Raw genomic sequence first — 14981 nt, forward strand, 5'->3', positions numbered from 1 at the left:
CTGTTGTTCCAAGGTTGTGCATACATCATTATTTACCTCTGTCCCACTTAATCCATGCAAATCTGCCTAATTGTTTTCCCATCTGCCTTGTTCTTCCAGTCCCCTCCCCCTTCTTGTTTATTGCCTCCCTCCCTAGCACCCAAACTATCCTGTGTCTATATCCTACCCGTGTTCCACCTTCCCTTCCCTCCCCTCACACCATCCCCTACATCCTGGTAACCAGCAAAGAATCCCCCACCTCCACCCCCTTTAGTATGGGTTCTATTTCTTAGTCTTTTACAGTAATGGTCCTATGCAATATTTCTCTGTTTGCAACTGACAAATTTCACTCAACATAATGTCCTCAAGGTTCATCCATGTTATGCCGTGCCTTGCAGCTTCCTTGTTATTCTTCAAGGTGACATAATATTCTATTATGTGTATATACCACAGTTTGTTTATCCATTCTTCAGTTGATGGGCACTTAGGCTGTCTCCATCTTTTTGCTATTGTAAATCGTGCTGTTATGAACATTGGTGTGCATGTTATGGCTTGTATTTCTTCTGGGTAAATACCAAGTAGAGGAATTGCTGGATCATAAGGTATTTCTATTTCCAACCTTCTGAGGAAACGCCATATTTCTTTCCAGAGTGGTTGGACCATTTTACAATCCCACTAGCAATGCAGGAGCTTCCTAATCTCTCCACATCCTCGCCAGCACTTATTGTCCTCTGCTTTTTGATTTTTGCTGTTGTTGCTGGTGTGAGATGATATATCATTGTTATTTTTATTTGCATCTCTCTAATGGCAAGTGATCATGAACATTTCTTCAGATGTTTGTGGCTGCCTGGATCTCCTCCTTGGTGAAGTGTCTGTTCATGTCCTGTGCCCATTTTTTAATTGGGTTATTTGTCTATTTCTTGTAGAGGTGTTGTAGTTTCCAGTATATTTTAGAAATGAGTCCCTTGTCTGATGTGTCATTGCATAAGATTTTTTCCCATTCTGTGGGTTCCCTTTTTACTCTTTTGGTGAAGTCTTTTGATGCACATAAGTTTTTAATTTTTAGTATGTTCCAGTCATCTATTCTGTCCACTTTTATTTGTGTAGTTTTCAAAATGTTTGTGTATTCCCTGAACTAGTACCCTCATATTTGTCCCTATTTTTTCATTGATGATCTTCATAATTTTAGGATTCACAGTTAGGTCTTTAATCCATGCTGAATTGGTTTTTGTATAAGGTGTGAGGTAAAGGTCTTGATTCAATCTTTTGCATATCGTTTTCCAGTTCTTCCAGCACCATCTGTTGAAGAGACTATCACCTCCCCATGCAATATATTTAGGTACTTTGTCACAAATCAGTTGGCTGTGTGTTGATGGGTTAATTTCTAGATTCTTGATTTTGTTCCATTGATCAATGTATCTTTCATTGTACCAGTATCAAGCTGTTTTGACCACTGTAGCCATGTAATAAATTTTGACATTGGGAAGTGAGAGGCCTCCAACCGTCTTCTTCTTCTTAAGCAGTGCTTTGCCTATCCTGGCTCTCTCTTCCTTTGCATATAAAGTTTGTAATTGTTTTTTCCATCTCTTTGAAGAATGTCATTGGAATCTGGGTTGTGATTGCATTATATGTGTAAATTGTTTTGAGCAGTATTGACATTTTCACAATGTTAAGTCTTCCTATCCAGGAGCATGGTACATTCTTCCATTTTTGTAGGTCTCTTTTGATTTCTTGTAGTAGTGTTTTGTAGTGTTCTTTGTATAAGTACTTTGTTTCTCTGGTTACATTTATTCCTAGATATTTCATCCTTTGGGTGGCTATTGTAAATGGTATTGTGCTTTCCTAATGTCCTTTTCAGTGCTTTCGTTTTTGGTATAGAGGAATCCAACTGATTTTTGTATGTTGATCTTATATCCTGCCATTTTTCTGAATCTTCTACGAGGTCTAGTAGCTTTTTTAGTGAGTCTTTGGGATTTTCTATGTATAGGATCATATTGTCTTCAAATAGAGAGTTTTACTTTCTCTTTTCCAATTTGGATGCCTTTAATTTCCCTGTCTTGCCATATAGCTCTTAATAAGACTTCCAGCACAATATTGAATAGCAATGGTGACAAAGGGCATCCTTGTCTGATTCCTGTTTGCAGAGAAAAGGCTTTCAGTTTCTTTCCATTGAAAGTAATGTAGGTTGTTGGTCTTGTATATGTGCTCTTAATTATATTGAGGAATTTCCCTTCAATTCCTACTTTGTTGAGTATTTTTATCAGGAATGGATGTTGGAGTTTGTCAAATGCCCTTCTGTATCAATTGATATGATCATGTGGTTCTTTTCCTTTTTCCTTATTTATATAGTGGATTACGTTGAATAAATACTATCATAGAAATACCATCTCCTCATCCCAGGCTCTGTTCTAAAACATATGAAGACAGAGGAGACATTGGATTTGGATTCCAAACTCGTCCATGTGGCTGTGGAGGTATTATGTAAAGTCCATCAAACAGGCCCATACCCATAAAGAGTGCTTTGAAAGTCCAGCCAGAGAAGGCACATTCTGGTCCCTTCCCCATTAGCCCCCAAGATCTCCCTTGGACTGTGGGGCTTTGCAGTTCACCACAAGGAACACACCCCAGCATGTCAGAACTTGCCCAGAGCTCCCATAGGCTCACCCACTCTCCAATGGACTGCATGGCAGGGTACTGGAGAAGAGGCAAAATTCACTTAAGATCCTGAAATTGAACTGAAGATCCTTTTTATTCCCAAGTCATTTTCCTGTTCCCTCCTCCTCTTACTTCCCCTTCTTCCACAGCTTCTCACTGACTACCCTATAATATCTGGCTGTCTCCATGACCATGGAAATATCAAATTACTAAACTGGCTGAGGAGTCCTGGTGTGGCACTCCGGGATAAATACTAGACCACAAAGTCAGTTTGAACACCAAGACTGGCACTTCAAACCCACCTGCTGCTCCTCAGAAACCCTATACTGGGTTGCTATGAGTCAGAACCAACTTGATGACACTTAACAACAACAACAAACTGGCTGTGGAGGAAGTACAGAAAGTACTGATTAATTGAGCAAAAATAGGACCCTGTAGCCAACAGGAGGAGTCTCTGGGTGGCACAAATGGCTAAGTGCCAAGCTGCAAACCAAAGGTTGGAGGTTCAAGCCCACCCAGAGACACCTTAGAAGAAAAGCCTGGAGATCTACAAAAATCACAAGCATGGAATCCAACTCTATGGAGCAGCGCTACTCTACACACATGGGGTTAGAGTCAATGTGCCAGCAACTAGTTTGAATTTTGGTTTGGTGACCTACAGGCATCCATGAGGAGGAAGAACAACCACAGTGGAGGTGTCTGGTCAAGTGGTCTGGGAAGGAGAAGACAAACATCAGACTGGGGTTCTGCAATGGGTGTTTAGGGGTGTAGCTCAGGGAGTGGGTGTGCCTGAGGATGAAGCAGTCAAGAACTAGGGCCTACGTGACAAGAAGGTTGTCCCTGTGGAAGATGCCTCATCTGGAGGGTAGCTGGGGTGGGTGGAGAGAGAGGTTGGGAGGTCAGGACAGAGTCCTGATAAATGAGAAGTCAGAGGTCAGTAGGTGATAACAGCAAGAAGGAGAAAGGGCAGAACAAAGTGAAATGAGCCACTGAAGAGCCACAAGCAGATGGCTTCCTATAGTTCGGGAGTGCGGGGACAACTGACACCTCCTAAGTAGCATCTCTTAACTCTAAGAGAACAAACAGCCTTCCAGAGAAGGGATCCTGGGAGGGAATCCTTAATTCAGTGAAGTCAGGAAGTGAAGGAGACTTTCAGAAAGGAAGTTGGGAATACATTTTTCAGGGTGTAGAATAGTAGTTCCGGTGGACACAGTGGAAGATTTTGTGGATGGAGAAACTGAGAGCTGGGTTAAGGAAGCACAAAGCATTATGGGAAGATGATACTTTAGAGGAATGACAGCTGCTGGAAGGAGGCTCTCCAAGCATCAGGACCTAATGGATCTTCATTGCATTCTGACTTACCTTCCTTCAGCCTTGTAGTGCATTTACCAACCTTTTCCTGGAAGCTCATGTCACCCTGTTTCTTGGATTCCTTTTTTCATTTTGCTTGGGTACATCCTTAAGTAACATTCAGATTGTTGTTCTTAAGTGCCGTCGAGTCACTTCTGACTCATGTTGTTGTTAGGTGTCATCAAGTCAGTACCGACTTATAGTGACTCTATGCACAACAGAATGAAACACTACCCGGTCCTGGGCCAACCTCACAATTGTTGCCACACTTGAGCCCATTGATGATGCCACTTTGCTAATCCATTTCACTGGGGTCTTCCTCTTGTTCTCTGACCCTCCACCTTACCAAACATGATATCCTTCTCCAACAACTGGTCCCTCCTGCCAATATGTCTGAAGTATAAGAGACGAAGTTTGGCCATCCTGGCCTCCAAGGAGCACTCTGGCTGCACTTCTTCCAACACAGATCTGTTTGTTCTTTTGATTGCCCATGGCACTTTCAGTATTCTCCTCCAACACTTCTAAGGTCTTGCTTATTCACTATCCAACTTTTGCATGCATATGAGGCTATTGAAAATCCCATGGCTTGCATCAGATGCACCTTAGTCCTCAAACTGACATCCTTGCTCCTCAACACTTTAAAGAGGTCTTGTGCAGCAGATTTGCCTAATGCAATATGAAAGTCACTTGATTTCTTGACTGCTGCCTCCATGTGTGTTGATGGTTGCTCCAAGTAAAATGAAGTCATTGACAACTTCAATCCTTTCTTCATTTATATGAATGTTATTTATTGGCCCAGTGGTGAAGATTTTGATTTCTTTACATTGAGATGCAAGCCATACCAAAGGCTATGGTCTTTGATCTTCATCAGCAAGTTTTTTAAGTCCTCTTGGCTTTCAGCAAGTAAGATTGTATCACCTGCATAGTGTAGGTTGTTAATGAGTCTTCCTCCACACCTGATGCCACATTGTTCTTCATATAATCCAACTTCTCTGATTATTTGTTCAGCATGCAGATTGAATAAGTATGGTGAAAGAGTACAACCCTGGTGTAAACCTTCCCTAATTTTAAACCATTCAGTATTCCCTTGTTCTGTTTGAACAAACTGCCTCTTGGTCTATGTGCAGGTTCCTCATGAGCACAATTAAGAGTTCCAGAATACTCTCATACTGTGCAATGTTGTCCATAGCTTGTCATGATCCACACAATCGAAAGCCTTTGCACAAGTAAACATCTTTCTGGTATTCGCTGCTTTCAGCCAAGATCCATCTGACATCAGCAGTGATATCCCTAGTTCCACATCCTCTTCTGAATCCAGCTTGAACTTCTGGAAGTTCTCTGTCAATGTATGCTTGCAGCCATTTCTGTATTACCTTTAGTAAAACTTTACTCACATGGGATATCAAAGAGATTGTCCGATGATTTCCGTATTCCATTGGGCTACCTCTCTTTGTAATGGGCCCAAATTCTGACTCATAGAGATCTTGTATAATGTTTCCAAAAGAGCAGCTGGTGAGTTTGAACTGCCAACCATGCAATTAGCAATCCAGTGCTTATCTTACAGCGCCACACCAACATTCAGATCAGGTGCATGGACGTACTTCTTTTAGATCCATTAAACACATCTGAGACTGTAGCTGCTGTTTGTTCTGCAATGGGAGGACTGTGGAATCTTCGCGGGGTAGGTATTTTGTTAGACACACTTCTCTATCAGGTGCGGGGTAGGGAGCTCGTACACAGGCCATACTGTACCCAGGTAGAGGTGTCTTCCCTTCCCACCATCCCTCTCCCATTTCTGCTGTAGAGAAGGGTTTGCTCTACCTTATTCTTCTCTATTGGGCCTCAACATAACTAGCAACCTCCATCAAAGGCTGCCCACCTCATTCAGAGAGCAGAGTTCAGGCTTCAGCTCTGGGACAAAAAGCCTGGAGCAGAGTTGCCCACAACGTCCTAAGTGTTGAGATTGCAGCGCTTTAAGAAACTGCCCCAATGCTTGCTCCATACCCAGTCTGCCCTTGGTTGCTGGAGCTTGGGGCTCCCCCACCCCGGTATATAGGGCTACTGAATTCTCAGTCAGATTTCTCCATCCATTCAATCCCCCACAGCTTTCAGTCTTCCTGTAATTTACCCTAATGTCTAGCCTGCTGACAGCGTTCTTATTTTCCAGCACTGTTATTACATCATCCTTTATGCACAGACATGCACATCTTCTTTGTCATCTCAGAGGGACATTGAATGGGAAGGCTACAAGTGTATGGACCCAGACTGCCCCTGAGCACCCTGCCTCAGTTTTCAACCAGACCCCAAAGGCACAGATGAAATTTTCCAAGCACTTTGTGTTTTGTGTTCTCCCCTTCAGGGGTTGCCATGCAATTGCTCTGCAATATTGCTAGGGAAGGCCATGTATTATTTAGGATGACTTTCCTGCACTCATATGCACATGAAAAGCTCTCTATCCCAGGGAAAAATGCAGGCCCCACCCGAGGGCGGGGGACCATCTGCACAAAAGAGCCTTATTTGCATAGAGTTCATCAGCTGATATTGCTTATATCCTGGCTGGCATGACCCATTTTTGCTGGAGAAACACTGAAGCTTTTCAAGGGAAAACTCTCCAGATGTTTTGTAGATGTAAGTCATGGTCTCTGTCAGCCAGGACATCACCAGTTGATATGTTATTGGTAATCAACATCAAGTTGGTTCCAACCCATAGTGACCCTGTATAGGGTTTTTGAGGAGCAGCTGGTATTTGAACTGCTGATCTTGTGGTTAGCAGTCCAGTGCTTATCCTACAGCAGCACACCAGGACTCCTGTCAGACTTTAGGACAAGAAAATATTCGTGTGCATATTTGGAAGAAGATCTAGAAATGAAGTTTCCTGTCCCCATCACTCTATGGACACAAAACTCCCACATAAGCCGGTAATGATGCATTTGCCCATTTGTGTAATTGACTAAGTGGATTGACATGTGACAGGTGCTGTGAGAGACCCAGAGGATGGAGGAGTCAAGTCATGGGCGGAAGGAGGTGACTCTTGAGCTGAGCCCTGAAAGTGGAGGTTTGATCTTGGCAGATAGGACCAAAAAGGATGTTCTAGGCCAAAGGAGCACATGAGGGGAGGCCCAGAGGCATGCAACCAAATCTGTGAGGCTTTGGACACCACATCGATAGTCTGTGGAAAGGTGCTTAGCACAGTGTGTGGCATGTGAAGAATGTGTACACTCACGCATGTGTGTCTTCTTGTTTCTATAATGTGTAGGTGCACTGGAGTTCAGATTTCAGGACTGTCTCTCAAACCCTCCTCTGCTGACCAGTATCTGCAATTACCACATAGCACTTCCCCTCTTGGCCTTAAAACATTGATCCTTTTTCAAAATGTAAAGAAATGCATGGATGTGAGTTAGGTGGAGAATCCTGTCTTGGCATTTACAGGCAGGGAAACATCAAAGACCCATTTCCATCACAAACATAGGCCATAGGTCATCACCACCTGAACTAATGCGCTGGGAAGTTCTCTGGCTCACACAGGGTCATACGGAGGTGGGGGGCGGGGAGGGGCGGGCAGTTAGTGGAAAGTTATGGAAGATCCAGATCACTGAAGACTCTTTGAAAGGCTTGATTGCCTTGTGATATTTTTAGCATAGAACCAGACATCCAGCTCTGGCTCCAATAAATCTTCATCAAGAGCGGAACATTGTTGTGAATTAGTATGATGTTCTGAGGTATACTTAGAACCACAATAAGTAAATTTTGTTGTTTTTAAAGGTATTTTTTGGGCTCATGGTTTTAGAGAGAACCCCTTTAAGACAAGGAGCATGTTGTGTCATATTGTCACCTGACAGCCTAGGGACCATTGCCACCTGCTTTGTACACATGAGAAAAATATGGCCCCAGGAAGGTGAACAATCTGCCTGGAGTCCACAGGTGGTGGGAGCTGAGATTCCAAATCAGTCCCCGACCCTCTCTTTGCCTTTCTAGGACTATACTTTCTTGGCTTGTGTTGAATCCACATCTACTCACCAGGGAGCTCAGGCACTCCTGACTCAGAGATTTCTTATTTTCAATGTAAACTTGTTTTTTGAAGTATAACTTCAGGAAGCATAGACTCTTTCAGATGTACAGATGGATAATTTTCCTAAGTTTAATGCACTGGTGTAATCCAGATTCAAGAAGCAGACAGTGCTAGCCCTCCAGAGACCCCCTTGAGTCCCCTCCAAGTGACTACCTTCTCCTAAAATGTATCCACTATTCTAACTTCATCGCTGTGGTTTTTAATTCTATACAAATGGAATCATACAAAATGTGGCCTTCAGTGTTTGACTTTTTCCCTGAAAATTAGGTTTAGGGGGATTCATTTATACTGCTGAATGTGACTTTGGTTTTTCATTCTTGTGGCTGATTTGTAATATTCTGTATGAACTGACATAATTTATTTATATACTTTGGTATTGGCTGCTTCCAGTTCAGGGTTGTCACAAAAAATACTTCTATGAGCATTCATGTACATATATTTTAGGGAACACACACATGTTGTTCTTCTTCTAGTTAGATACAGTTCCAACTCACAGCAAGCCTACGCACAACAGAACAAAACACTGCCTGATCCTGTACCCTCGCCACAATCCTTATTGAGGCCCACTGCTGCTGCCACCGTGCCAATACATCTCATTGGGGGTCTTCCTCTTTTTTACTGATGCTCCATTTTAATAAGCATGACATCCTTCTCCAGGGACTGATGCTTCTGGATAATATGTCTGAAGTATGAGAGACTAAGTCTGGCCACCCTGGCTTCTAAGGAACATCTGGCTGTAGTTTTTCCAACATAGATTTATTTGTTCTTCTGGCAGCCCATGGTACTTTTAATATTCTGTAGACACTGCTAGCCCCCCAGAAACTCAATTCAAATGCATCAGTTCTTCTATGGTTTTCCTTATTCACTGTCCAACTTTCACATGCGTGGGAGGCTATTGAAAATACCATGGCTTGGGTCAGGTGCCTTTAGTCTTCAAATTGACATCTTTGCTCTTGAACACTTAAAATTGGTCTTGTGCGGCAGATTTGCCTAATGCAATACGTCATTTGATTTCTTAACTGCTGTATCCATGAGAGTTGATTGTGGATCCAGTCAAAATGAAGTCTTTGATAATTTCAATCTTTTCTCAATTTATCATGATGCTATTTATTAATCCAGTGGTGAGGATATTTGTTTTCTTTATATTAAGATGCAACCCATATGGAAGTCTGTGGTTTTTGATCTTCATCAGCAAGTATTTTAAGTCCTCTTCACTTTCAGCAAGCAAGGTTGTATCATCTGCCTGTCACAGGTTGTTAATGAGTCTTCCTGTAATCCTGATGCCACGCACGTTCTTCTTCGTATAGTCCAGCTTCTCAGTTTATTTGCTCAGTTTACATATTGAATAAGTATGGTGAAAGAATACAACCGTGACACACACCTTTCCTAATTTTAAACCATTTCGTCCTCTTGTTCCGGGACCTGTCTGCAGGACCAGGCAGTGTTTCCTTCTTCTGCACCTAGGGTCACTATGAGTCAGAACCGACTCAATGGCATCTAACAACATGTTGTTGACTCTGTTTTCAGGGGTTTGCATGTTGGGATAAGTCAACAAAGGTGTCCATAAGAGCAGTCTATTCCAGTAATTTGAAACAGCCATGTGAGAGATGTCATAAAGTGCAGCAAATCTTTCATTCCACAGACATTTTCAGGGCCAACCCCTGTGACAGGCCTGAGCTGGAGCTGTAGATTCTAAAACAAATATATCAGGGTCACTGTCCTTTAGGAAGTTTATAGTCTCCTTGTTACTGATCTGTTGTCACAAGAATTAAATAGATAATCCTTGTCACATTTGTTACATGTGGGAGAGGGCACTTCTTATGGGGCCAGCCCAGCCTATAGAGGTAGGTGCACAGAACCTGCACCTGGGGTACGTTCTGCAGACACCTGAGAGGGAACCAGCTCTGAACTCTCATCACATCCTGTGTGCATGTCATTTCCTTTAATCCTCTCAACAAACTTGGGCTTTTTGTTCCACTTTGTTGTTGTTGTTGTTAGTTAATGTCAACTCTGACTCTTGGCAACCTTATATCTACAGAATAAAACCTTGCCCAGGTCTGCGTCATTCTCAAGATTTCTGAAATGTTCGAGTTCATCACTGCAACTACCATGCCAAGCCCTCTCAACAAGGGTCTCCCTCACTCTCACTGACCTTGTACTTCACTAAACATGATGTCCTTTTCCAGATATTCACCCTCCTTAAGACATGTCCAAAGCAAGCAAGTCAGATCAGGATCTGTTTTCATGATTCTTAGGATCTGAAGCAGATCCCAGCCAGGGCTGTTCTTCCTAGTCTGGAAGCGCCACTAAAACCTGTCCGCTATGGGTGACCCTGCTGGTATGTAAGATACTGGTGGCATAGCTTCCAACCTTATAGGCACATGCAACCCACCAAAATACAACAAACTGACACATGGATACTGATGCACTTTACAAATGAAGAAACAGGGACTCAGCATAACCTTTACAAAGGTGTAAGCCAACAGGAGTTCACAATCAGAGACTTCAAAGTCCTCAAGATTCCTCACCCTCTGCGCTGGAGGAGGGGGTGTCTGCTATAACCTAGAAGAACATGAGGATGGAGTTATGGCTGGCAGGGGTCCCTGTTGAAGTGTGTGGGTATGAGAATAGAAATTGCTCCTTGGCTTCAGGGCAGACCATTTAGGTGGGTATAGACCTCACAGTGGGAGAGGTGGACAGCAGGGAGCTGGCTAGCTGTGGGAGCCAGAAATTAGGAGGTTATACCTTCTGTGTCACAGGCATGACTCTGGACTCTTCATCTCTCTGAGCTTCAATCTCCTTATCTCTAAAACAGTTACGGAGTCCTGATATGGCGCTGTAGGATAAGCGCTCAGCTGCTAACCACAAGGTTGGCAGTTCAAACCCACCGCCCGCTCTGGGGAAACCCTATACAAAGTTATTTGGCAACAACAACAACAAAATAGTTACAATCACATCTACCTCAGAGGATCGTTTTAAGATCTCAATGAAGTCAATCTAGTATAGCACTGGGGACAGAACACATACTCAATACTAAATGTAGTTAAGATGTGAATCACGTTCCAGCTTCCATCTGCCTGGGTTCTATTCCTGGCTTTGCCCCTTACTTATGTGTCCTTGGCTAATGCTTTGGTTTACCTTCTCTGTATTTCAGCTTCCTCCTCCTTAAAATGTGGATGATAATAATACCTAATGGGGTTGCTGTCAGATACATTTGATAGGTTTATTAATATGAATAGAAGAGCTGGTGATGCACTTGGCTGCTAACCAAAAGGTGAGCAGTTCAAACCCACCAGAGCTTCGTGGTAGAAATACATGGCAGTCTGCTTCTTTAAAGATGTGCCGCTTTGGAAACCATATGGGAGCACCTCTGCTGTGTATCTTTTAGGGTTGCTATGAGTTGGTATCAACTCAACAGCAGTGGTTTTGGTTTTTTTTTTTTATGCTTAATAATTCCTGGCCACATAATAAGCCTTCAGTAAAGAGTAGCTACAGTAGTATAGTGGCTCAGTAGGGTAAGCACTGGATTGTGAACCATAAAGCCTACAGTTCGAGTCTACCAACTGCTTTGCAGGAGGAAGATGAGGCGTTCTGTTCCCACAAAGATTTACAGCCTCTCTGTGAGTTGGAACCAACTCAACTGTACTTATAAACAACAAAGAGTAGCATTTTCATCTCTTTACATTGCCTTGCAATTAGCAGTTGTGTCATTAAATCAGTACTAGGTGGTTTTCTTTCTCCCCAGACTCCAAAAGTAGTACAGGCAGTGAACGTTGGTACTAAAAGGAGACCTTGGAAATTGCAGTGGGCAGGGTTGGCTTCCAGCACGATGTCAAAGACAGGAGGATTTGGGTTTACAGTAGTATGATTTGGGTTGGAAAAAGCTTGGGCCAGAACAGGATGGAAGACAGGAAACAGGAGAGCTGGGGTTGCTGTGGGAACTATGGGGACACCTTGAGGGAGGTGTTAAGCAGGGGCCTGAGTGCAGTACCATGTTACTGGGGGCATGTGTGTGGTCTTCCAGGCATGGGAAAGAGGCATGCCCAGGTCTCCTGACCCAACCATAGGGGTTCATATGAGGATCACTAGGGAATAACTAGAACCAGTTGCCACAGAGCCAAGTCTAACTTACAAAGTCTCTCTGTGTGTAAGAGTACAACTGTGTTCCAGATGGATTTCAACAGGTGATTTTTCAAAAGTAAGTCACCAGGCCTTTTTTCTGAACTCATATACCTTCCATTAGCACCTGAGCATTTAACTGTGCCTCTCAAAAACTCCCAAAAGAGGATATAAACATGAAAAGGTTTTAGGTCGCTGAAGTTCTATGCAGTTAGTCCATGTAGTTTCACCTCAGGTGAAGGAGAAGTGTTAAACACTTGTAGTTCATGGTTTCAGACACACAAGCCAAACCCCGCTTGAATTTTAATGACTCTGCACTAACTCTGCAGCCCCGTGAAAAGGAAGTTCCTATGAATCACACTCATTAGCACCTTCCCATCCCTTGTAATATTATTCTTACTACAACTCCTGTGTTAGTATTTACCACTTATGGTTTTATTGTATCTTAATAAATTGAATCCTGATGTGGTGCTGTAGGATAAGCACTGGACTGCTAACTGCAAGGTCAGTGGTTCAAACCCACCAGCTGTTCCTCTGAAATCCTATATAGGGTTGCTATGAGTCAGAACCATTCAATGGCACTTTACGACAACAAAAATGCTTTTAATATAGCCCTTGTTTTGTTACTGAGCAAGTATTGAGATGTAGCTTTAGGGCACCCAACATGTTCCTATCTGCTTGAGAAAATGGGACCTAGAGAGTCTTCCTCCTGACAACTGACCAGAGCCACTTCCTCTCCTCAAAGCCTGCCAGCCCATCCTGCTTCATTCCTCTGCATCTTCACCTTTTCACCCTTGAAAGCCCCGTTCAGGTGTTATCCCCTCTGAAGTTTTCACTGACTCCTCCACACAGGAACTTCTTGGTTTCTGCCCCTGTGCATTTAGGAATCATTGTATACATGTACCTGTTTAAACTCCCACGCCGTGAGCTCTCCCCATCCACCAGTGCTGCCTCTGGCCTTGGCTTAGTTACCTCAGTCTCTCCAAGGTCATTCCCAGGGCCTGGAAGACACTGAGTTTGGTAAGCGTGTCTGGAATAAACCCAGTTAAACTCAGCCCTATATTCAGCAGCTCCATGGAGTTTCGGGCTTTTAATTTAGAAATTCTTCCAGGACTAGATGCTAGAGGGAAAAAATAAAATCAGCCCTGATGCTGACCCCCAAAGGAAGTTTGAGGATTCAAAGGCACTTCGACAACCTCTCAGAATCTACCTACCTTCAAGCCCCTGCAGCTCTGCCCTAGGTGGCTTTCAAACGTTTTTGATCATGGCCCACGGTGAGTATTTTTTTTCATTGAGACACAATAAACACCTGTTGTTATTCAGTGCCATCAAGTTGGTTCGGACTCATAGCGGCCCTGTATAAGGCTTCCAAAGAGTGACTAGTGAGTTTGAACCACCAACCTTGCAGTACAAACCGACATTAAGGTTGACTGGTTATCCTATTGTGCCACACCAGGACTCCTACATGTATTTAAATGTCAGGAACAACATTTTCACCAAACAATAATTACCCTTCTGTTGCCACTGCGCTCTGTTTTCTGTTTTAGACTTTGCTGGTCTAATGGGTTTCCGTTTTAGGAACACTGGATTGGATGGGCTTTCAACTAGAACACGGGTGGTTCTGTGGTAGAGTTCTCACGTTTCATGAGTTCGCTTCCCAACCAATACACCTTTCATCTGTCTGTGGAGACTTACTCGTGGCTATGAAGTTTAACAGGTTTCAGCAAAGCTGAACTAAGATGGAAGAACTGTCTCTGAACTTATTGCAAAAATCAGCCATTGCTAACCCTCTGGAACCCAACGGTCTGATCCAAATCCATAATGGGGATTTGGAGATCTGGCTGCAGAACAGGGTGGTATTTCCTTCATGTTATTCATGGAATCCCATGAATTCGGGTGACTTGATAGCAGCTAACAATAATAAAGTCTTCGGCTAATATAACAGGAAAGGTAGACTTTCCGGGGAGAAATCCTGGACCCTGAAGCTGGGGCTGAATAGAGCAAGCAGGTGGTGGGTGGAGGGCTGAGAAAGTGCCTAAGGCAGACACTCACCCTTCCTTCTCTTTGCAGCCGAGCCCCTCCCGCTGATGGACCTGTGCCGAAGATCCATCCGCTCTGCCCTTGGCCGCCAGCGTCTGCGGGACATTGGCTCCCTGCCCCTGCCTCAGTCTCTCAAAAACTACCTGCAGTACCAGTGAGCCGGGGCTGCAGAGCAGCAGCGGGTGAGCCCCGCCTGTCATCTCATGTTGGCACAGTACGTTCAGGAAAGGGCCTGACCCCAGGACACCCCGGTTCCCCAAGACGTTCCATTCTGTTCCCTGTGTGACTAGGATGTGTTACCAACTTTGAAACGAAATGTCTGTTGCCAACAGTATTCGCTGCCTTCAGAGCAGCCCTCCCAAAACAACTCCTTGGAAGCCACGAAGAGGCTGGAGCTTGCAGCCTGAGCTGGCCCCCGGAGATCCTGCTCACCTACCAGAACACGGCAGCCACCCCATATTGATCAAAGAGCCGTTTCCTTATTTGTGAGAATGAATAAAATGTTTGGGCAGGAGACTTTCTATTGTGCGCCCGAATGCAGACAGGGCGAAGGGAAAATTGGCCAGAGTGGGAGAAAATTGCCTCTGAATACTGAATGATGTAAGCAGCTGGTACCAGCACCCCTCGCAGGCCCACCTCGTGGGATGTCATGACATAGTAGGACTTTGTGCTCCTTTGAAAGACTGCTTGCTATCCAGGGATGTCCAGCAGCAAAACTGGCAAGTGGACAAGGCAAATTTTCAGACATCGTTGAGCTTACCTCTTTGAA

The 14981-nt window shown here is 43.8% G+C and overlaps 1 protein-coding gene across 1 annotated transcript in view; it reads left to right on the forward strand.

Moving 5' to 3' along the window:
- The window catches only part of SPSB4 (splA/ryanodine receptor domain and SOCS box containing 4), a 107122-nt gene extending 92752 nt beyond the window's left edge, over positions 1-14370 (forward strand). The window contains exon 2 of the mRNA XM_006869842.1: positions 14243-14370. Within this exon, the coding sequence (XP_006869904.1) occupies positions 14243-14370 (128 nt within the window). The remainder of the gene's footprint in view (positions 1-14242) is intronic.
- Positions 14371-14981: the final 611 nt, after the last annotated feature.

This window comes from Chrysochloris asiatica, unplaced genomic scaffold (assembly GCF_000296735.1).
Source record: "Chrysochloris asiatica unplaced genomic scaffold, ChrAsi1.0 scaffold00136, whole genome shotgun sequence".
Taxonomy (NCBI): domain Eukaryota; kingdom Metazoa; phylum Chordata; class Mammalia; order Afrosoricida; family Chrysochloridae; genus Chrysochloris; species Chrysochloris asiatica.